The following is a 24,698-nucleotide window of genomic DNA, read 5'->3' on the forward strand; positions in this document are numbered from 1 at the left end:
TTTAGCTTTTATTACTAACACTTTCAAGCCGCATCTCTAATTTTTATGCCTGGCACAAATACTACTGTATTTCAGTTGGACACATCTAGAGACATACACACGTAAATACACTTTTTTGCGACTGAATTATTACACCTAACTCAAATCGCAAATGCATCAAATTCTAAATGAGGCCCAGTGTTTTACTATATACACCAGATGGGAAATCATTATGGTGCTTAATACTGCATCTGGTATGGTTTTGCTGTTTTAACAAATGGAAATGTAGATACTTGGAAAGAAAGTCACAAGTGGTAGAAAGATGTATAATTATCATACTTGCGACGATTGCTGTAATATAGCACAATTAATAAGAATAATGTAATAATTCGGCAACTCATAGCAGTATGAGGTAATTTTAATAGTAAATATAATTCTAATGGTGTAAGGGTTATGGTGTATGCTTGTTATATAGTGCATGTATTCTAGTCACTTTATTAATGGATGTAATCTTCTTTGTGCCTTTTAATCAGTATGTCGATACCAAGGAAAAGAATACAGTGATGGTGCCCGCTGGGTGCCTCCCTCAGACCCATGTCTGCAGTGTATATGTGCGGTAAGCATTACACATACTTGCCTACTTTCTCATAGCTCTTTCCGGGAGAGGAGCGTGACTGAAGGGCGGGAGGGGGTGGGGCGCAGCTAAACGCATCATTTTGGTACCGCCCCCCACAACAAAAATTACTTTGTTGATTTTGTTTGCGGGGGGCGGTGCCAAAATTACGCAATTCACCACGAATCGCGTCATTTTGGGGTGCCAGTAGCGGGATACGGGAGATTTGCCAGCTCTCCTGGGAGTCCTAAGACCAGCCCGAATTTCGGGAGTCTCCCGGACATTCTGGGAGAGTTGGCAAGTATGGCATTACATAACAGTTACTGCTTGAGCTATAAAGACATGTGGAAAATCAGATTGTGTCACAGAACATTATGCGCTCCTGTTGCCAAGATATTATACATGAATATTTTATGTATGATGTAACCATTGAAACATTCTACAAAGTGCATATTTGCCTTTCACTGCATGTAATGCTGACATGTTGATTTTCAGATATGATTTATTTGACAGGTATAATTACAGTTTTAGAGTGCCTCCAACTACCGAACTTTCTTTTCTTTTGGTTGGCATAAAGGTATAATTACATTACATGTTCATAAAAAGCTGTTTGTGCTCTCTGATTGCAGGCAGGAAGTGTACAGTGTGAGCCTCCCACATGTCCCGCTCTGCCTTGTACCCAGCAGGTGACTGACCCTGGAGCCTGCTGTCCTCGCTGCAGAGGTAGTTCTCAAGCTGAAACTTGTACAGTTATTCCAAAGCTGAGTGTGTAAGACCTAAGCAAATAACCAGCTAAAGTGCTGACTTGCATGTAACTTCAGCAAGTCGTTAACCTGCTGCTAATTAGACCTTATGAAAACTGAATCCCTGATAATGGCCGTTATGTGAAGATGAGTGCTTGTGGCATCAGATACTCATTCAGTGCCACAGAACCGATAACATTACGTTTATGAAGCAGTTACCATTAAGGACATGGAATGTATTTCATGAAGTATGTTGCCTGCAGTGTAATATGCCAAAATGGTTCTCCATAATTCATTATTATACAAGTTACTAGTTGTTTATTTTTAATATTTAAAATATGTTATAAGCTTTTTGTTATTATCTGTTCATGAAATATTGTGAATTATATTTATACTTGCTACGTAGATTGAGGTAAGGGGGATTTGTAGATCATGAATGCATTTGCTTATCTTAACTTGAGTTATTTCTTATCTAGATTTCATTATATATTTTTCCAAAGGTTCCATTGCTGAAATTGAGCACACATACTGTATTTGTCATGTGTTATGTGCCATCAAACCGCATCATATCCCAAAAGACCATGCTTAAATCATCCAAATCCTGGTTCTAATTTGGGGCTTTGATTTCTATCCCTGATGTGTGTGCTCTTGAGTTTAACTATGTATATAGTATACTAAACACATTATATACAATATACCTCATTTATGAAGTGCATTTGATATGTACCACATTTTGCGCTGATATGATTGTATTGTCCACCTAGCACACATGCAGGTGCTCTTGGGAGGTGCGCTCACACCCTCAAAGTGATTTGGGTGTGCAGAGAGGTGAAAAAAGCAGACGTAGCACCCACAAAATTGTAAACATCACTTCAAAGTCAAACCCCCTAACACTTTCCAAACACCCCTTTCATTACATTTCTCCTAGACTACTGCTTGGTTCATTTGTGGCTTACACTAATTGTGAGAGCGAGGGAACTTTTGTTTGTGTGAATCGTTTTATTACATTGCTTGGAGTGCACCTAGTATGCACTTCCCCACCAAAGTGCAACATAGGTCTCACTAAAAGTATGGGATGAGACTTGAATTTTGCACCAAGCCAGAGCTGGTGGTGTTCAAGTCCTTTTTCAGAGCGAAAATGACCATGAACAGCAAGGAACTCCCCTAAAAATCTGCCCACTTCACTCCTGCCAGGTGCAGTGAGGTGCCTACCCCATACTATGCAATCAACCCCTCATTCCAGCCAACTCATCTCACTGCCCTGAAACATTAGCTTCTCTGCCAAAGCCACAATTTTGCTCCATGACCTTATATGTTTTGGCAGAAATCTACGCATACCGGCGAGGAACCAGATCCCAAAACCATTTTAAACTTTGTAAATGACCTGCAATGATTTTTAGCAACATTCAATGCTCTTGATTTAATAAACATATGTTAAATATGTTACCTATATACAACTACACATTAAACAGATATCCGAACAGACAACATATAATTAAACATGTATTGCTTAAACCTTGGGTTACAGATTTATGTTTTATTTTTCTAAATTCATCTATTTACGTTAGCCATGTTCTGGGCAGCTTAGAATGTTCATGAATATTATCCCTCACTCCCAAAGGTGCCAAGTTTTTATTGCATTGTACTAAACCTTTTAAGGCTATTACAATGCACAAAAACAGGTCTGATAATGGAACATATTAACACCATACCCACTCATGATTTTAATCACTTTTGGGAATGTTGCAGTTTTCCGAACAAAGCAAGTTACTCACAGTGAGTCTAATGCAGTGATCTCCTTTGATCTCCTAAATGCAAGCAAAAATGCAAGTTTAGAATCGCATGTCAAACAGCTAATGTACTGGCAGGAATATTTTTCTCCTGGAAAGAGTTCCGTGACATCATCAAACTATAAGAGATATTGCAAATTTCAATACAAACGCCTCATTTAAATAATGTCTAAAACGTTGTACCAGACAAAGCTTCAGGGGCACAGTTTTATAGCTTATATTATCAAAAATGATGTGTGCTAGTAGTTGTACACTTAATTTTTTCTCAATGTTGCTATTGGTGTTAGATTTTATAACACTGCATGGCAGGTCCACTCTCAGTAGATATTACAGCCTCATTCTACAGAACCTGTATGTAACTGGCAGCTATTTTCCATCTCTTCTGTGTCTTAGTGCGTACAATTGGGTAAACCCACTGTTGCCAAATGGCCATAGTTTCAAATATTTCCATGAACATTTTGCTGCTGGACAGGCACATTTTAGCATGTTGTATACCATGGTGACTAGGCTAACCTTTATACATTTCAATTCTAATATTGACTTATTAATTTTACATTTCATTAAAAATATTAGTTTTATTGTTGCTGATCTGAAAGGCACCATAGTGCTCTGCAGCAAGGAACAATGGGGAAAACGCAGAATACATTAGACGTAAACATAAATGCAAATGTCAAAATACTTTGCATGGAGGGTTTTGCTCTTGCGAAAGCTTACAGGGAAAAGGTCAGAACTGAGACAATAGGGGTCAGTGTGGCTCAGAGTGGAAATTGGGACAGCAGTAAGGGTGTAACATTATAAGCAATATAGATAGGAGTAGGATAGACCCTAGTAAATTAGTGGATTTTCAAAGAGCATTTGAAGAATTAAAAGCTGGGGGAGAGGGTGATCGAGCCTGGCAGCGAATTCTGTAATTGAGTAGAATCACGGGAGACGTCTTGTAGAAGGGAGAGAAAGGTGGTTTTCAGAGAGGAGGTTAGAGGTAGGTCTAAGATGGTGTGAAGGAGAGTATTTCAGGAAGAGGGCTGAGATGTATGAAAAGGTGGTGCTGTTGAGGGCTTTATAGATGAGATTTACTATTTTGAATTGGATTCTGAAGGATATGAGGTGCCAGTGTAGGGATTTGTAGAGTGGGGAGGCAGGTGTGGAGTGGCGAGAAAATGAGACCAATCTTGCTGTGCAGCTGGGATGAATTGAAGCAGCCGATGTGGTGAAGAATGTGCAGGCGAAGAGGGTGATTAACAGTGTTGAATGCAACAAATAGCACCAGGAGGATGAGCATGGCAATCAATATAATGTCACTGTTTGCATGTTACATTCTTATTTTCAGTAATAAGGGCAAGAAAACATGTAACATACAATTATATATTTTTTATTTCATTGAGTAAGAGGCATTAGTATTGTGCATTAGGTCAATATTTCCAGGGACAAATTTATAAAATTAGAGACAGTTGGCTACCATGCGTAACTCTTGCTGCACAAAGGTTACATATTCAATAACAAGCTGATGATCTATTGTTTATTTTGCAGGCTGTGTGTATAATGGCAGGGAATACAAAGACAACAGTAACTGGGTCTCCAATGTGGATCGCTGCATGACCTGCATGTGTGTCGATGGAGTTACAACCTGCTCCAAGTTACAGTGCATCACATCCTGCACTAACCAAATAAGTCTGCCTGGAGAGTGCTGTCCTCTATGTGCAGGTGACCTGGGTTCCACTATTTGGCTGTGGTTGGCTTATTCCTTTGTTGAAAGAGAGAGAGAGAGATGATGGGAAACCGATTTATTTATTTAATTATTTTTTTTTACCAATTATACATGATACGAGGGGGAAGAGTTTTCTTATTTTTTCACACATCTCAGCCGTTTCCCCATCTACTGTGCCACTGTCACTCCGTACTCCTTGTCATCATGTTTCCTGTAGAAGTGTCTGTGTAATGCTCATAATATAGTATCATTCGACTGATGGGCATGTGTTTTGTGTATTTGTTTCTTTGTCTTTTGTTATGTGCTATATTCCTAATTCCGTCTCTGCCACTTTTTTTTGGTTCCATTCATTTGAACATTTATTTTATGTAACTGTATTTGTGTAGTAACGTTATTTTCATTTTCTGCTTTAGACTGTATATCTAATAAAAAAGCGTATGTTCCTGGAGACAGCTTTCATCCATCAAATGACCCATGTGAAATCTGCACGTGTGAGGTGAGAGGTAGAAGTGTGACTGTGATCCTCATTGTTATAGTGAATGAGGGAAATGTACTAAAATTATTTGCACCTCACAGTGAACCGCACGTGTTATAATGACTACACACCCTACTTTAAAACACCAATGTGTCATACCTAAGACCTACTCAAATGTGTTATGCATGTCTGTCATGGATAGTTGTATAATGTATCTACAGAACATGGATAGTACAATGTACAGGTGTGTACACTCTATCAGCAGATCTCACTGTTGCAAAATACGTGGGCATTAATAATGTTTACAGTTTAGTTCTCGGTGATAACGTTTTTCATTGTCTGATTAGCGCTTACCAGATGGTCAGCAGTATAGACGTTGCAGCAGGAAGCAGTGTCCCAGCCTCTTGGACTGCCCCCGGAGTCACATTTTGCCCCCTGCATTTGGCCAGTGCTGTGCCAGCTGTACTCGTAAGTTTGGATTCCAGCCACTACAACATGTTGCAATAAAGGTCAGGTTATGGTCTCATCTCTAAATTAATCTGTTTTCAGAGGCTCTGAGCAATTGTACGGACTTACTGGTGGGAAGTGAGATACAGGCCATCAATGACCCTTGTTACACCTGCCAGTGCAAGGTACAACACATTCTGTGGAGTCTGATTGCCTTGTTAATGAATATATTTGTTGTTATTTTTTTGTTAAAACAACTCCAATTCAAGTTGTATAAAAATGAATATAATGTACTGCTGTTGAATAGTTGCCAGTTGTGAACTTTACACCACAGCTGTTTGCTATAGTGAAGTCACTGTGCTTCTGACTTATAGAGTTAGGGCATGTTGTCACCTTTGTTTTCATGTCTTTATTTTGTCTATCTTGCATATCTCTGCAAGATAGACTTGTCTATCGTGATAGACATTTCATGTCTCTTTATGTATGCCTTGTGTTACCTACTGTTCAATGCTGCAGAGCATGTAGCTCCTAACAATAATAAGAATTATAATACATAATATTTCACTAACGGTGTAAGCATTGTACTAAGGGGAGGCCTAGCAAATTTTAGCCTGGGGGAAAAGACTCAACTCAGAAGTCTATTAGGAATATGTTAAAGGAAAATAAAATGCAGGGGGCCCAGTGACCCAGCCCAAGGTAGCCCACTATGGAACCAGCCTGGGGGTTAGATGCTCCACTGCCCCCCAGCCCAGCCAGCCCCTGATTGTACTTCATGTTAGTATACGTGGCCGTAGCCGGAAACCATTTGTCATAGTACTATATATGAGAAAATGGCTTGTCAAAGAGTGTGCAAAGCATATACAAAGCATATACAATGGGAAATAGATTAACTGACTGTCTTAGAAAGACTGATTCAATAACAGAGCCGGATCATTCATTAGGCAACCACGGCTCCCACCTAGAGCTTAGTGGGCACTGAGGGACCTGGATTGCACTAATCTGTTTTTATGGGGGTGTTATTGTTGACAAAGGATGGGGGGAGAATGGGGCTCAAACCAGTATCTTGCCTAAGTTTCCATTTGGTCTTCATCAGGCTCTGTACTTTAAGTGTCCCTGTATTTATTGCAACCAAATACAAAGTGCACATGCGAAAAGTGCAGCCAAGCAAACTGAAATGGTCACATAATAATTATCACATGATCCAATTTGTCTCTGGTTTGCTATATGGGATAAACGGATATTTTATAGCGTTGCAACATTTTCTAAATAAATAAATTTTTATTACGAGATTTTACAATACAGCTTAAGTAAATAACAAACATGTGAATACATATAAAAATAGAGAGGAGTAAATAATAACAACTAGGGGACGGAGGGAGAAAATATATATTATAGCGAACATAAACATGTTGAGGAGATAAAAGGGGACACGTTCTGTTATTATCATATGACATAAAATATTCCCATCATGAGTTGGGGTTGGGACGTGAGGGGGTTATGTGCTCATTGTAGTAATAATACCACTGGTGCCATTGGAAGGGAAGGTGATGTTGAATACTTAAATACTGTACTTTCCAATATTGAGTTAGTGTGGTTCTGCTCACAATAAAGATAATGCCCATTATATATCTGTTATGTGATTTCATGCTGCGGGGGATAGAGATGAGGAAAGACTATTGGGGGTAAGAGGAGAAATTTTAGTAACCTGGTTGATTGATTAATTCAAAAGCTTCTATCCATAAATAGTGTTGCAACATTTTCTATACAATTATGCAATTCATCTGTGCTTTCTTATTTTATCTGTATTTTGTGTTCTTTCCTCAGGATCTAACATGGGTATGTGAGCATAGACACTGCCCTATTCTCAGCTGCCCCCGTTCGGAGCAGATTACCCATAGTGGATCATGTTGCCCTGTCTGCACAGGTGAGAATAGTACTCCTTTCCAATGGATGGATTACCTTCTACAGATGAGCTCAATTTTCAAAACTGTTTTACAGGATATTTGTCTCATTCCGCCTTTTATCCATGAGATGTTGCACATTTAACCAGAGAAATTTGTCCTTGGATGTTCCCATTCCTACCCCAACCATACCACATAGCAGAAATAATGGGCTATTGTCACCCCTGCCCTGCAAAATGGGAATTTACATATACTGTGTGGAATGGCAAAGCAAAAATAAAACTGAAAGAATGTTTGGCTGGAAAGTTGCATCCCTGAGAAACAGCCTGCTCTGTTGTGAGATACAGTTTGCACACATACACCTTTTCTTTTGGAAGACTTTCATCTGTATTCTACGCAGACCTTTTTCTTCCCCTACCACGCTATTTAAGCATGAAAAGGTGAAAAGATTCTCTCCCTTAGCTCAGTGTTGCTGGGTAACAACCCTTTTCTTCCAAGAACGAATTACAATGGAGGGCTTTTTGGGCGATTAGTAGTAGTAGCTTCTCGCACCCATCTCTTTACAGGTTGTCCTACAATGTAGACACAATTATTCCATAACTTGCAATAATGAAATTATGATATAAACAATTGCCTGCAAACTGGCAAGATGGTTCTACATACAGTATCTTCTTGTATCAATGCTACTTTAACAGCTGTTCTGGATTCATAGATAGCCAAAACATCTAAGGACTGATTTGTATACAACAACTTGTTAAAGGAGATTGAAATCCCTGGCTGTATAGCAGTATTTATTGGGATTTACCAGGGAACAGCAGTAACAGGGAGGGGGGGGTCCTGGCCAAAGAGGGTTCCAGCATAGGATGCCAACCAAATGCATGAAACTCACCTGCATTTCTGGAAGGCCCTTTAGGGCCAGGTAACACCCGCTGTTTCCCAGTTACCCTGCTAATTGAAATAGATATATTAGCCTACCTCACTCTAATGATTAAATATTCAAGTACCCAATATTCAAATGTTTTTGCCTAGTATGTTTATATTGTCTTTGTTCACATTTCCATGGATTGTTTTGCTCATCCACTTAGCTATCCTACTTGTCTTAAATGATATGAGGGAACATGACACTAACAGAGAAGCCTCTTCCTGACAGAATGCGTGGTTGAGATTGAAGGACGACGTGTCCCAGATGGAGAGACTTGGACAGACAGACAAGATCCGTGTGTCACCTGCACATGTACTGTAAGTGTTCTATATTTTCACATTTAAAAAGTACCATGTATTTCACGTGTGTGTTTAATGCTCATGTCAGCACATCCACCTCCCCATTTTTGAATAGAAGCAAAGCCAAGTCCTATCAACTGGATATTAATTGTTATTGAGGGAAGATAAGAAATAGGATACATTTTCTCTGTAAATGTTTACTCCGAGAAGTTAAATGAAACATTACAAGAGGAAAGTACGGGTGCAATAGTCAGGCTAGACATCTAGTGATCTCTGCACCTCTGCAGGTGGTATACAGTGACAGGAACATGAGAAAATGAAGCAGACTTTTAGTTTGTATTTCATTAAATGAAAATTAGCTTTCAAATGGAATGCAAAGAGAGTAATTGCTTGTTTGAATTACACCTAGGGGTAAATGTATCAAGATGCAGGTTTGAAAAAGTGAAGATGTTGCCTATAGCCAGGGCTGCCAACAGGCAGTATTGCGGTATGGAGCCCAGCAGCAGAGTGGGTCCCCCCCACCAGCCCTGGGCCCAAACAAATTTTTTAGGGGAGGAGGCATCTACAGTGAATTAAGGCAGGTAGAAGGCGCCATTTCTAGGCAGCAGCTGCTCTTGAGATGTGAGAGGTGGTATGGGAGAGACCTTTGTGTGTAATTGATGATGCGACAGGGGGCCCACTTGTTGGCAGCAAATTTGCCTCCACTCCCAAGATGTCGAGGCCCCACAGCTGCCACCATTTGCTTCAGTCCCAGCCCCCCAGGTGCTCGACTCCTGGACAGAAAGCCCCAACAAGGCAGAGAGACTCCCTGCAGTATCGCTAACGTCATGTAATTAATAACGTCACAGCGCTGTCAATAGAGAGGAGCCGAAAGGAGACAGCAAGAAGATGCGGAGGGGTAAGAAAACTACTGCAGTGGTTAGATGGAACCAGGGATGGGGGGTGACTGTAGAGAATCGGGGGAGGCAAATGTTGGGTAGAGAATAATTTAAAAATGAGGGTGGGGTGAGAGAAGGAAGGAGGAGGGTTCCTGCCTGTTACATTTGTACTGGGCCCCGCAATTTCTGGTGGCAGCCCTGCCTATAGCAACCAATCAGATTCTAGCTGTCATTTAATTAGTACATTCTATAAATTGACAGCTAGAAACTGATTGGTTGCTATAGGAAACATCTCCACTTTTTCAAACCTGCAGCTTGATAAATTTACCCCCTAAAGTGAAATTGCAGCCTGTATTTTTAGGTTCTACTGTGGTTCTAGCATTAATTTGTGTAAATAATGTGTCTCTGATTATAAGCATGGTTTTTAATTTGAAAATATTTGTTTGTGGGGTCTAATGAGTTTTAGTAGGTAATTTGTGGAATTCTTGATGATTTTCTTATTTACTTGAGCAAAAAGGGTCCCAGTCCAGAATTGCAGCAGTACATAAGCTATATTATAGATTTATATGGGTTTCTAAGGCAATAAAAGCTGCTAAACTGTAGTAAAAAACATACAAAAGTGTCCTAAATGTACAATTACTATTTTTTGCTAAACCATTATTCCAAATAACATATGAAGAGAATTAAAATATATAGGATATTTGGGACAAGGGCATAGTTGCTGACATGGAGAGGGGGTTGAAATGTAAAATGTATAGTAGAATTGGTTCATTAAATGTGAATTATCAGTGGGCACCCAAGACAGAGGACAGCAGTTCTAAATGTCCACCCAGATCAGTAATCCACATTAAGCACAGCTTTGTTTTCAGTCTTCATCTGCTTTAAGTTATACCAACAGGGCCACACATGTTCTGGTACCCTCCTTGATTATAAACAGCAGTGCACATTGCCTGTCATTCCATAATCACAAATGTCCTAAACCAATACCAAAATCTCCTAAAACATGTTAACCAGTATAACTAGCAGTGCCATACATTAGCTGGTAGTACTATACACATGCTACAAAGCAGCCACCCATACACTTTATAACAAAAATGCCTAAGTTGTCGCTGGCGTTCTGCATGGGGATCAGTGTGTGATTTCTGTTGGCTAGCACTGCAAATAATGTTCTGTCTGGGCACTTTGCAATTCTGCTCCTAAAAAATACCCCATGGGCAGACAGAGGGCCTAAGTCATTACGGAAAGTAAGTAAAAAAAAAATGAGTAAGTTTTTTCCTGGAAAAACCATGTCACAATGCAAAGGGTGCAAATTAGTTTAATATTTTGCTCATAAGTTAAATAGGGGCTGTTTTTTCATGTAGCACATAAATACTTGATAGCATATATATCTGTCAAATCTGGGGACTGATTTTAAATTTAGCTCCCCCCTCCAATGCAACATGGTTTTACCAAGGTGCAAAGTTACTAATTTTTTTCTGCTTTACTCTCCTCTATGAATTAGTCCGAGAGTGTTTCACTGTCAGAAGTGCAGTTTTTTTTTTTAGTTTTAATTTTTTATATCTTTTTTTTTTTTATTATTATTATTATTTTTTGTTTTTTTTGGGATTTGGGTTTTCTAGACTTCCACAATCCGTGGTATGTTTATGGAAATTCCATGTGCAAAATAGGACAAGTCTCCATACATGTGTATATAGAAAATCTGTGTGTTTGTGAATAGGTACTATAAAATCATATTTTGCATTCACAGCTGGGACATGTTGACTGTGAAATACAGGAATGTCCCCCTACTCATTGCCAGCAAGGGGAGCTGAGAGTCAGGACACCTGGGACATGCTGCCATGTTTGTCAGGGTGAGAAGTACTGTTTGATAAGACTCTTTTTTCTGTGGCATGAAGTTCAAAGTGTTTTACTAGTGTAACAACTTCTTCTTACAGCTCCTGCTGTAGCTTGTTGGTATCAAGGCCAGAGGTACTTGTCTAATGAGCACTGGCAGGTGGATGAGTGCACAGCATGTACCTGTGTGTCCGGGGAGGTGCACTGCCACAGTGAGAGGTGTCCACAAGTGTCCTGTACTGCTGTGAGTAATAACACAATATCATGAAAGGATTATATCTCTTGTATGTGCAACTTGTTATATCATCACAGGAAATAGAGTCACTCTTTAACAGCGATACACCAAGTCTGTCCTACCTTTGCAAAATATAACTAAAACATTTAGCTTGGCTACCTAATTGCAGTAGCCCGGCTACCTAACATTCAGCTTGTAGTGGCAGCATCAAGGTAAAAACAATTCATGACTGATAGTTAGCGCAAGGTATCACAGCTGGAAGACAGTTGGTCAGAATATATGCTATTCTTCCAGGATGAGACTCCAGCCCTGATCCCTGGCATGTGCTGCCCCCATTGCATCCCTCGCCCAGCTACCTGCATTGCCTTTGGAGACCCACACTACAGGACCTTTGATGGTAAGATGTACCACTTCCAAGGAAGCTGCACCTATGTTTTAAGTGAAGACTGTGAAGGAGGAGACTTCAGGTGAGCAAAAGTGTTTCTATAGGCATCACTGCTTTTAAACAGAGGAATACATGTTGCACACATAGAAATATTTCATACACCCTATATGTGAAACTTTGTATAAGCAGTCTTTCTGTTATAATATCTAATATATGTGCACAACCCTCCAATACCTATATTATTAAATCAGGTGCTATAATAAATAACCTTTGTTTGTTTTTTTGCTGTGTGGTTATTACTGTACATGGAACTCAACTAATACAGTGTAATGTCTGGTTTGCTACAGAGTGAGTGAGTGCTGCGATATCAGTGCAGTAGATGATCCTTGCAATTGTTATGATTTCCCTATAGTATTCATGTGACCAATGATGACCGCGGACAGCGTGGTGTGTCCTGGACTAAGGAAGTGACTGTATTGATTGGGGATGCTGTCGTGCAGCTTCTTCAAGACTGGGTGGTGATGGTAAGATAGGGGACTTGGAATCATCCATTCTCTGTCAGCATGAGCAACAATAGGAGATGGGTAACCATTATAATTACCAAAAGATAACAAAAACATAAAAAGATAACAAAAAAAGCAAAAATGAGTACTAGTTTATTAGATATACTGAATCAATTCAATTAACATAAACTCATTTTAAATATGTCTTGTTTGACTAGTAGATTTTTTTTTTCATACTGTTATGTGCAAGTAATATATATTCAGGCCTATTTGTTAATCCTGGAAAAGCCTTATCTCTGGGTGATTTTGTCTGATATAGAGCTTCTCCTTATCTATCAAAGACTTCCGCTGTGCTATCACCTATGGTAACCCCTTAAGGTGATGAGTGTGACACTTCCCCATGAAAAACCTATTTATGTCCTGTACTGCCGCAGTCCTCCGTTTGCTATCTCAGGATATATTGATATTGAACTTGTACACAAATAAGCATTAAATATTGGTTTGCGTGTGTGATTCTTTTTATTTACAGTTGTTTGTCCCACAGGTTGATTACCAGACTGTAGAGCTGCCTTTCCTAAAAGAGCCTTATATTTACATTGAGAGAAAAACAAACACCATTCTGCTGAACAGTAATATAGGAGTGAAGGTACTGAATGAGCTTCTATCATCAGTGGGAATGTAGAATACAGGGAGTAACACTGTGTGCATGCTGAGACTGTATAAACATATAACAATGAAGATCTGTACATTAGGAGGCATGCACTGCAGTAGCAGAGAGATGTGTATGATAGTGTATACAAGTTCACAATACTGTAACTATTGGCATCTGTTGAGATCCAGCAATGTGTGTGAAGGAAGCTATAGACTGTTTCATGTACACACAAAAAATATCCTTTTAATTGTGTGATTTCCTAAAAACAATCTTGGTGAATATCTGATTCATATATTCTGGACTACAATACTTTTTTTGTTTAAACAACAAGTTCTCTGTTGTACAGATTTATTTTATCTTCCTCTGTCCAAAATGATATGTTTCTTCCTCCTCATTCCTACCAGGTACAGTGGAATGGGCGTTCTCATCTAGAGGTTAGTGTCCCTGGGACATATCGTGATCACCTCTGTGGTCTCTGTGGGAATTTCAACAATTATCCTCAGGATGATCTGCGTGACCGCAGAGGGCAGATTCTTCTCTCTGAGGCTGCCTTTGGAAACAGCTGGAGGGTGAGTTTGCTGTTGGCTGTTGGCAAGATATGGTCATAAATTCTTGACTGTGTAGTTATCCCTACGTAGAGGAGTAATCATCGCAGTACAAAAGATACATTATTGGTACTTTACCCGTTTAGTAATTTTAGTGCTTTACTTTGTATAAAGGTGCAAAGTGGTAATGACTCTACCAGTGGGTGTTGGGATGGACAAGATGTGGATACCTGTAAACAGGCCGGATATCGTGCCAGAAAAGAAGCCAACGGGCGCTGCAAATTGCTGAAGTCCAGTGTGTTTGAGCCGTGTCACCGAGTTGTCCCCCCGGAGATGTTCTTTGCATCATGTGTGTATGATTTATGTGCCTGTGGATCAGGAGATGAGTGTCTCTGTGACGCTTTAGAAGCTTACGCATCCGAGTGCAGGGAGGCCGGGGTCATCTTGCAGTGGAGATCTCCAGCATTATGTGGTAACTATGTGCTTTATTTGGCTATCTTTTTAACTTAACACAGAAAGTATAAATTACTTTGATTTACTGTATTTTCTCTTTCCTACCTTTGGAGGACACTGTGAGACATTGGGGTATAGTAGTTGGGACTAGGAGTCTAGGCACTTATCAACTTGTTTGATCTTCATACTCCTCCCCCTACTATGCCCCTCCTCTCCTGTAGATACCTCGGTTTTATGCTAGTGCCTAGGAGATAGGTCACATTGGTATAGGCTCCTGCCTATACTTTATTTAGATATAGGTTTTCATGTTTTTATTTTTCTTTCCTTTCAGGTGCAGTGCAGGGATCGAACTCAAGACTCAGAGGAGTGAGTAGCCTGTCGGCTCTGGGTCCTGCGAATGGGGAGCAGCACCTTGAGCTTACTCACCCCTCACACCATTGCTGCCAGCCTGTCCTTCCCCTAGATTAACGAGCAACAGGGGCACATAATGCAAGCCCTCCATAGAGGCAGCATTTATTTAAGAGGCACCAGGCTTTGTACTCATTAGGGACGGCCATACAAATGTCCGCAGTTACGTTTTGCAAGTCGGGCGGGAGTGAAGCTGTAGCAGCTTCTCCTCCCTACTCGACGGACGTGCGGCAAGTCTCCCCTTCCCCTAGACTATGATCAACAGGGGGCAGAGTAACAATTGCGCTCCTTAGGAGGCGATTCGTTTACCGAATAACTGCACACGCTGCCTGGGCACTCTAATAGAAGTGTGCTTGCAATACACTCCGACAGCAATACTATGGTATGCGCTGATCGGCCGTTTACAGAGGTGGCCATCTTTGGGGGAGGTTCTGAAGGACGAACTTTCCTCCACCCCCTTCCTACTTCCTGGCACAGAAGCTACCATATTTGGACACAGAGATTATCATGCTGCACGCTGTTCCTCTGCTCTGCCTGTCCTCAACTGGTATAGTTTTTTCTGTTTAATACTGTACTCCATAGAGACATATTACATACTTTTTTTAGGCTGTTTTTTACAATCAGGACTATTGTTTTCAGTGCCTTGGGATTGGTGTATACTCAAGACACTTACCTAGTATAGAGACTTGGTAAGATCTTGTTGTACGTGTGCAGTCTATAGCTCTCAGACAATTTCTTTTAAATATAGTGATTAGTTTAACACAATCTGTTATACATTCTAAATATGTCCAAAAATAAGGGATCCTCCTGCATGTCTGCACTATTTTATACATGTGCCAAATGTAATGCCAAATTATCTCTTGGGCAGCCTAACCAGGAAGCTTTTTGTACGGCTTGCAAAGCCAAAACCCAGGAGCGACGAGGTCCAGCCCAGGGGGGCAGCAGCTATGGAAGAACCGCTCTGGGCTAAGTCACTAACAACAGCCATGGCGGAGCTCGCCAGGGTGATGTTATGGTCCACAGAGGTACGCGAGTTTCCAGTTTCTCACACTTCTTCACATGCTCTAGCTGCAGCAGGCACATCCTCTCAGTCTGATTCAGTTCAGGGAGAGGAGCGTCTGCTTGCAGTATCACACAGAGCCAAGAGTATTATTTCTGATGCGGCCCAGGACCACGATCATGACTGAGCATTTCTCAGAAGAGGAAGGTGAATTAGACAGTGATCTACAGGAAGAGGACTCAATTAGTTCTGTAGATTCTGCCTCTGGCCATAATGTTGGTAACCTCATTTTGGGTATCAGACATACTTTAGGTTTTGGAGAGGACTTCGTTAAATGGGAGGCCTCCCCTAGAATTGACACTCCTGTAGCGCGTTTGTCCTCCCCTTCGGCGATTCCCACTCAGGAGCAGGTCTCACTGAGGACCCCACGGCTCAAAAGTGCGATCAGGCCCTCCATAGACTTCAAAGGGCATTACCCTTTGGTCTAGCGACCGCTCCCCGAATGTTCACCAAAAGCAATCATGGCGGGGCTCCTGTGACAGAAGGGAATCTCCTTCTGAATGCACCGTCGGCATCGCTCTTAACTCATCACATCCAGATTACAGTGCAGTTTCTGGAAGCTCATGGGTGGAGTCTGAATTTACCCAAATCCACTCTCATTTTGGCACAGCGAATGTGCTTCCTGGGTCTCTTGTTTGACACAGTGACCCAGAGAGTATATTTACCAGAAAGCAAGGTCCTCGCTCTTTTGCGCAAAAACCAGGACCTTCCTTGTGCGGAGAGAGGTATCTCTCCTCAGCTGTATGAAACTCCATCATCATCATCAACATTTATTTATATAGCACCAGCAAATTCCGTAGCGCTTTACAATTGGGAACAAACATTAATAAGACAATACTGGGCAATACATACAGACAGAGAGGTAAGAGAACCCTGCTCGAAAGCTTACAATCTATAGGACAATGGGAGTTAGAAACACAAGGGCATGTGCTACATCATATTGCACAATGGACCAGCTAGAACGCAAAGGTAAAAGTACTGAGTGGGCTGTGTGTGTTGCAATGTTGGTCAAATGCAGCAGAGAGATCCAGGAGAATTAGAAGAGAGTATTGGTTATTATTTTTTGCTGTGATCAAATCATTGACAACTTTTGGTCAGCGCAGTCTCTGTGGAGTGTTGAGAGCGAAAGCCTGACTAAAGAGGATCCAATAAGTTGTTTTCTGTAAGAAAGTGTGTGAGGCGTGTGTAGGCAATTCTCTCGAGAAGCTTGGAGGGGCATGGGAGCTGGGAGATGGGGCGGTAATTTATGAGAGAGCTAGGGTCAGAATTCTGTTTTTTTAAAATGGGAGTAATCACTGCATGCTTGAATATAGATGGAAAAATACCAGTAGAAAGAGATAGATTACAGATTTTAGTTAGAGGGGGAATGAGCACAAGAGACAGGGACATACCCATTTGTGAGAGAATGGGATCAAGAGGACAGGAGGTAGAGTAGGAAGATGAGAAGAGAGTAGAAACTTCCTCTTCATTTATGGGATCAAATGAAGAGAGAGTGTCAGAGGGTGCTACAAAGGAATTGAGCAGATTGCTTGTCAAGGGAGATACCATTTCAAGCCTGATCTTATCTATTTTGTCCTTGAAATAGGAAGCAAGATCCTGTGCACTGATGTTAGTTGGAGGATTTGGGGTGGGAGGATTCAGAAGAGAGTTAAATGTGTTAAAGAGGCGTTTGGGGTTAGAAGCCTGAGCATAGATGAGAGATCGGTAGTATGCTTGTTTAGCAGTGTCCAGAGCATTTCTGTAGGAGTGGTAGATATCAGTATATGTGATGAAATCATTAGAGGCACAAGATTTACGCCAGTGATGTTCTGCTTTACGAGAAAGTTTTTGTAGAGTTCGTGTTACTGTAGTGTGCCATCTTTCGCAACGAATTCTACGCAAAGTATGTAGTGTCGCTGGAGCCACTTGATCCAGAGCAGTTGCTAGGGTTTCATGAAAATGGGGTACTGCCCGATCAGGGGAGGAGAATGTAGAAATTGGGGAGAGAAGGTGTTGGAGAGAGGTGGAAAATCAATAGCGTTGATATTCCTGCGGGTACGAGGAGGCTTGGAAGAGTTTGACACCAGGGAGGGTAAAGAACTGGGGGTGAGCGCGTAGCTAATAAGGTGATGATCCGAGAGGGGGAAAGGAGTGTTAAGGAAATTAGAAACTGAGCATAGTCTAGAGAAAACAAGATAAAGACAGTGGCCATCCTGATGAGTAGCAGATTCAATCCACTGGGAGAGGTCAAGTGAGGAGGTTAGAGAGAGTAGTTTGGAAGCAGCATTGGAACGTGGATTAGAAATAGGGATGTTGAAATCACCCATGATGATGGTGGTGGGGATATCAGTAGATAAGAAGTGAGGGAGCCATGCAGAGAAGTGTTCAAGAAATTGTTGGTGTGGACCAGGGGGGCGATAGATGACAGCAACACGCATAGAGAATGGGTTAAAAATCCTTACAGCATGTACTTCAAAAGATGTGAATGTGAGTGAAGTGATACTTGGTAGAACTGTGAATGTGAAACTCCTGGGAATGATGGTATCAGTTTTCGAGGCAATGCCTTTCGCACAATTCCACTCTCGCCCTCTTCAACAAGAGATTCTTCCCAAATGGTCAGGTTCTCAGGAGCATTTAGACAGGCAGATCATCCGCCTTTCAAACCCGACTCGCCTCTCCCTGGTGTCGTGGTTATCCAAACAAAATCTGGAGAAGGATCAGTCCCTCTGGACCAGCCCATGGACCTTAATTACTACCGACGCAAGTCTGTTAGGTTGGGGAGGGGTCACAGGGTCTTTGAGATTCCAGGGCCTCTGGTCCCCCAAGGAGGCCACACTCTCCATCAACATCCTAAAACTCAGAGCGGTGTACAGGAACTTGACACAAGCACAGAAGTTTCTGTCAGGAAAGCCTCTTCCAATTCAGTCAGACAATGCCACGGGTGTGGCGCATCTAAATCACCAAGGGGGAACTCGCAGTGTAGGGGCTATGCGGGAGATGGCCAGGATCATGGTATGGGCGGAGTGTTATGTTCCCCGAATATCGGCCATTTACATTCCCGGCGTGGAAAATTGGGAGGCTCACTTCCTCAGCAGACAGGCGAATGGTCCCTCAACTAGCAGGTCTTTGTCCTCCTAGTGGAACGCTGGGGCATGCCAGAGATCAATCTCATGGCATCCAGGCTAAGCTGTCAGGTCCCCCTGTACTGCTCAAAGTCTCGTGACCCTCAGGCACATTTCACGGATGACAGTTCCATGGCACTTCCGGCTAGTGTACCTGTACCCGCCGATACCCATGCTCTCGCAAGTGCTAAAAAAGTTAAAAAGAGAGCGCACTCTTGGTAGCCCCTCATTGGCCTGGTTTTCAGACATTCGAAATCTGGCAGCGGCACCCCCTTCCATCTACCAATGCGAACAGATCTTCTTGTTCAAGGTCCTCTTCTCTGTCACGTTTTAGATCGGCTAGCTTTTACGGCGTGACTGTTGAAACCCTGATTCTCAGGGCCAGGGGTTTTTTGCAAGACATTATTGGTACTCTGATCGAGGCTAGGAAAATGTCCTCCTCAGCCATATATTATCGGGTCTGGAAGACATACATTCTTTAGTGTGAGTCCCAAGGTCTCCACACATCTAGATTTAGCCTTCCTAGACTGCTGGCTTTCCTGCAGGCCGGCCTATATAAGGCGCTCCGTCTGGGGTCCCTTAAGGTTCAGGTTTCAGCGCTCTCCATTTATTTACAGCATAAGCTTGCGAACTTCAGGGATGTTCAGACCTTCTTGCAGGGGGTCCTTCATGTGCAGCCCCCCTTCAATTATCCAGTAGAGCCTTGGGACCTCAATTTGGTGCTCAATGCGCTTATCCAGACGTTGTTTGAACCTCTAAATTTGGTTGATTTACGCCATCTCACTTGGAAAACGGTGTTACTCCTGACTATCTCGTCAGCTCGTCGGAATTAGCAGTGCTATACTGCACCTCTCCTTTCTTGATTTTCCACGAAGATAGAACGTTTCTTTGCACCAAACCTTCCTTTGTTCCAAAGGTAGTGTCCAGGTTCCACTTAAATCAAGAGATTGTTGTCCCAGCTTTCCGTCCTCCTCCTCCTCCTCCTTCTTCTTCAAGTGACGAGTTACAGTTGCTGGATGTGGTTCGTGCAGTTTGATGTTATGTTGACCGCACGGGCTCGGTCCGTAAGACCAAGAACCTTTTTGTTTTTTTATGATGCTCAAAAGCGAGTTTGGCCTGCTTCCAGGCAGTCACATGCCCGCTGGATCGCTTCCACCAGTAGACTAGCTTATGTTCGGGCGTCTCTGCCTGTCCCGATATTGTTAAAAGCTCCCTGTAACAGAGCTGTTGGCGCTTCTTGGACGGCGCGTCATGGGGCTTTGGCAGAGAAGCTATGCAGAGCGACTACATGGTCATCTGTCCACTCATTCTTCAAATTCTACAGGTTGCAGGGCTTTGCATCCTCTGATGTGAGCTTTGGGCACAGAGTACTGTGTGCAGCCGTTCCAGAGCATTCCCTCCCTTGAGGCAGCTTTGGTACATCTCCAATGTCTCGCAGTGTCCCCCAATGGTAGAAAAGAGAAAAGAAGATTTTTATTCACCATAAAATCGATTTCTCTTACTCATTTGGGGGACACTGCGCACCATCCCTTGTTCTGTAAATAGTTCTGTTATGTGAATTTTATGGTGTATGTTTTACCCTATAGGGCTCCCCTTCCTCATATGTTTGGTTAGTCAAAACTGAGGTATCTACAGGAGAGGCGGAGCATAGTAGGGCAGGAGCATGAAGATCAAACAAGCTGATAAGTGCCTAGACTCCTAGTCCCACCTACTATACTGTTTTTATAGCTCCCTAGGCTTTAGTTTAACAAAACTCATCTAACTCAGGTACTTAGAGATGCATTGGGCATTTTCAGTTACAGTGCATTTACAGCTTAAATATTGTTCAGTACATAGTCACTTGGTAAAGATCTCTCTGTAGTACATTTTATTGCAGTATATGAAGCAGTACAAACATTGTAGGACCTCCCAACTTTATTAATCAATTTATTTTTGCTGCATGAACAGTTGTCACCATTTCTGGGCAGCAAATGCCCATTTACTCTCTATCAGTCAGCAATGTGTACAAATAAAGGCAGTTGAGCTATTTTAATGCAAATATGGCAACTGGTGCTGTCTTTAAAGAGCACTTCTTGTACAGCCAGCAGTTTATTAACCATTATATTTCTAATTATAATTATTCTTCTCTTAAAGCTGTCGGATGCCCCCATGACAGAGGTTATGTGTTTGACGAATGCGGCCCTCCTTGTTCCAAGACCTGTTTTAATAAAGATGTTCCCCTGGGAGTGTTAGAGTCTCACTGCTTTAAGCCATGTGTTCCTGGGTGCCAATGTCCAGCGGGGCTGGTAGAACATGAGTCTCATTGTATCCCTCCCGAGTCATGTCCGAAGATCATTCATGGAAACCTGTGAGACCAGGGGGACCAGCGCACACATGAATATGTGAAGACTGTGTAACCCAGAGTTCTTCTATACCTGAAAGACAATCGCTTATAGACTGTTGTGGCCACAGAGTAGACAGGTTATGTCAACTCTAATCTTCATCACATTTCTATTATCGATTCACATAATTTTCCCATGTCTTTCCTTTATCCATTTGTGCTAAATTATCCTCTATGATTTTAGCCATTTACCCAACTTTTTGACAAAAGAATACATTTTTAGAATACCAGCCAAAATGTCCATTCTGGGGAAGATTGAAGAAACACAGCAAGATCTGAACCAATTTGTACAGTATTGCTTTACTTAGCCAAAGAACTAGTTAAAAAGAAGACTTGGATTGGGTTAATAGGTAGAATAGCTCCTTACACTGGATTACGCTCATCCAAAATGACTTCACTTCTATTTCATACACTATTTAAAAGCCAAGAAGAGAACTTTTTTAACATAAAATTTTACTTTTTATAAGAGATTTTTTTTTTTCCAAACACTCTATGAAGGTGAATGGAAGTGAATAGAGGATTGACTTTCCAATCCTTGGTAATGCAGATGATTTCAGGAAATATTATCAATGTGTTGCACAGTTTGGTTGAATTCAATAGAAGAGTAGAAAATGGTATTAAAGAGAAACCACATTATCTTCCTATGTTTGAGCTGTTTCTTGCCTGAGAAATTAATATTTTCTTCCAAGATGAATGAACTTTGGTTTGTTTTTTTATTCTTATAGAACAGCTGGTGATTCCATACTATTTTTTATTAAAGAAACATAGAAGTTGGCCATGTGGAACATATTTACATAAAGCCACATTTTTTGAATAAAGTGTTTTAGAGCAGCACTCCACCTTAAACAGTATAACCATTACTTTTCTGGTAAACATTGTCTGGTCAACCTTCCCAACATGTGCAAGACACAAACAGGTGATAATAAGACCATCAAAAAGAGAATATAGCTATAGCTGGTGCTGTCCCTTGCTTTCAATACATGTCCTTATAATAAGACTAACAGTACTTTTGTTTGAATAGAACTGTACATAAAGATAGAGCTTGAAAATTAAGAACAGCACCAATGATGCGTAAGGGAAAGAAAGTCTAAAGAACCCAACGACGGTTATTTACAAAGTGTAAAATGGGCAAAGCACGGTACAAAAACCTTTTTGCTGTGTGCCAAGTGCACCTAGATTTCTGCCAAAGTGCATAGGTTTACAGAGGAGCAGAAGGTTGCACCAGGTGATTTGAGGAGTTGGCTGTAGTGAGGACTTTCCTTGCAAAGTATAAGTAGGAACACTGGTGCACCTAGTTTGGCAGAGCAGTTCACAAATGAGATTTCAATTTGCAGAGCATACATTTTGAAATGAGGAAAAGGAGTGGTGAGGGGGCAATTTCCTAGCTGTGCAGAGGGGTGCACAGACATTTTCAGGCCACAAAAGGACTTAATGCTTGCACCAGCTTGGTAGAAACTGGCTATCATCCTATACTTAGAATACAACCTTCCAGTTGCACGTCATCTGTAATCGTATTTATAGGTGCACTAGAAAGGAGTTCTAAATTGCAAGGGCTCCTAGTATGAGACTCTTGCAGTTCTGCTAGTTGAGGAGGATATTGACTAGAAATAAATTCTAGGTGGCATTATCCTTTAATAACATTGCCATAGGAAGTAACTCTACCATACTGTGAGATGAACATGGACTCGGACCTGCTGCTCACTATTTTTTCTAACTTTGTGAAAACCACTGTTTTTATACATATAGATTTCTATATTTATATATCCACTTTTTATGACTTTGTATTCACAAGACTATGCCGTCTCCTGATTCGTATTTATTGTTCAGTATTCGATAATTAATAAAGATGGTTTTAGTTCTGTTTGAGATGTGCTGTTCTTGTTTTGTTTATTGTTTCTTCTGTTTGTGTTCTGATCTGTGTTCTCTCTATGTCGCTAGCACACACACACACACACACACTGGTGTTTGTGTCATCCTATACAGACTACAGTATTTTGAAACGTTGTGAATAAAATGTTTTGTGTTTTTTAATTGTTAAAAATGGCTTTAGTTCAGCATATAGGAATAATCTAGAGATGCTCAGGCTCGGTTCCCCGAGAACTGAACACACCTGAACTTAGCAGATCCGAGTACCGAGCTGATCCGGCTCGGTACTTTCGAGCGCCCTTGGAATTGAAAACGAGGCAAACATCATTGTTACGTCATCGGATCTCGCGAGTTTTGGATTCTATAAGTACCGTCTTCTACGATGATCCAGCGCCATTTCACTGAGGGACACAGAAGAGGTAGCACGGTTCTGGTCAGTCTCTAGTGCAGTTGGGCAGCGTCATAGCTAGAAAATAAAGAGGAGGGGTAGCAGTGATCTTCAAAGTCTCTAGTAAAATTCTGGAGAGCTCTATTGTTAATTGTCATTGCTGAAATAGAAATAATGGGGCTGGCATGGCAGTCTTGGTCTAAATCTGCAGTCACATTGTACTGTGTTATCTAGCTAACACACCAACACTACAACTCTGTTGCTTATTTGCTAATTGTCATTGGTGAAATAGAATTAATAGAGCTGGCAGTCTTGGTCTAAATCTGCATTCACATTGTATGGTGTTATTGAGCTAACACACCAACAGGACAGCTCCATTGCTTCATTGCCAATTGTCATTGATGAAATAGAAATAATAGGGCTGGCAGTTTTGGTCTAAAGATCTATAGACAAAGCTTTGCTATGTATAGTCGCTGCAGTAGTCTGAACAGTTAGTGATGCAGCAGCTACATATAGACTGAACAGATCCTTGTGAGGTAAGCAGTGGCATTTTCCTGTGAAATCTTTTCTTTACATTTGATAAATATACAGAAAAAAATTAAATGTGTTATATTTGTAATAATAATCTTCAACATCCCTATTGCTAATCCACGTTCCAATGCTGCTTCAAAACTGCTCTCTCTAACCACCTCACTTCCCCTCTCCAAGTGGATTAAATCTGCCACTCATAAGGATGACCACTGTCTTGCATGGGCAATGTTCCAAGTAGAGATGGTCACTGACCCCCGTGTTTTGGTTTTGGATTCGGTTTTGGATCTGGATTACCGTCGTGTTTTGGTTTTGGTTTTGGTTTTGCAAAACCGCCATTGCGTGTTTTGGTTTTGGTTTTGGTTTTGTTTGGTTTTGTTTTGCTATTTTTTTGGAAAATCCATGTTTTTGGGCCTAAATTAACCCAATTTAGTGCTCCAACTGTTTTAGAGACAAGTAATCTAATTGTTGAGGTAATAAATCATCCAAAAAAACAGTTTAATTCTTCGTTGGTAGGCCTATTCTACACACAAAACAGATTGTCTTCCTCTCCATCTATGCATATTGGCAATGCAGCCATCGTCTTTGAATGTATATTACACCCTACAC

The 24,698-nt window shown here is 41.3% G+C and overlaps 1 protein-coding gene across 2 annotated transcripts in view; it reads left to right on the forward strand.

The window, feature by feature from the left end:
* The window catches only part of KCP (kielin cysteine rich BMP regulator), a 97,970-nt gene extending 74,797 nt beyond the window's left edge, over positions 1-23,173 (forward strand). For both annotated transcript variants that reach the window (XM_075208537.1, XM_075208538.1), the window contains 16 exons: positions 513-595; positions 1,222-1,315; positions 4,653-4,826; positions 5,244-5,326; positions 5,653-5,773; positions 5,855-5,937; positions 7,577-7,676; positions 8,804-8,892; positions 11,500-11,602; positions 11,687-11,829; positions 12,115-12,287; positions 12,618-12,729; positions 13,253-13,354; positions 13,765-13,929; positions 14,080-14,377; positions 21,061-23,173. In XM_075208537.1, the coding sequence (XP_075064638.1) occupies positions 513-595; positions 1,222-1,315; positions 4,653-4,826; positions 5,244-5,326; positions 5,653-5,773; positions 5,855-5,937; positions 7,577-7,676; positions 8,804-8,892; positions 11,500-11,602; positions 11,687-11,829; positions 12,115-12,287; positions 12,618-12,729; positions 13,253-13,354; positions 13,765-13,929; positions 14,080-14,377; positions 21,061-21,278 (2,141 nt within the window). In that variant the 3' untranslated portion in view covers positions 21,279-23,173. The remainder of the gene's footprint in view (positions 1-512; positions 596-1,221; positions 1,316-4,652; positions 4,827-5,243; positions 5,327-5,652; positions 5,774-5,854; positions 5,938-7,576; positions 7,677-8,803; positions 8,893-11,499; positions 11,603-11,686; positions 11,830-12,114; positions 12,288-12,617; positions 12,730-13,252; positions 13,355-13,764; positions 13,930-14,079; positions 14,378-21,060) is intronic.
* Positions 23,174-24,698: the final 1,525 nt, after the last annotated feature.

The sequence above is a fragment of the Mixophyes fleayi genome, chromosome 4 (assembly GCF_038048845.1).
Source record: "Mixophyes fleayi isolate aMixFle1 chromosome 4, aMixFle1.hap1, whole genome shotgun sequence".
NCBI classification, from domain to species: domain Eukaryota; kingdom Metazoa; phylum Chordata; class Amphibia; order Anura; family Limnodynastidae; genus Mixophyes; species Mixophyes fleayi.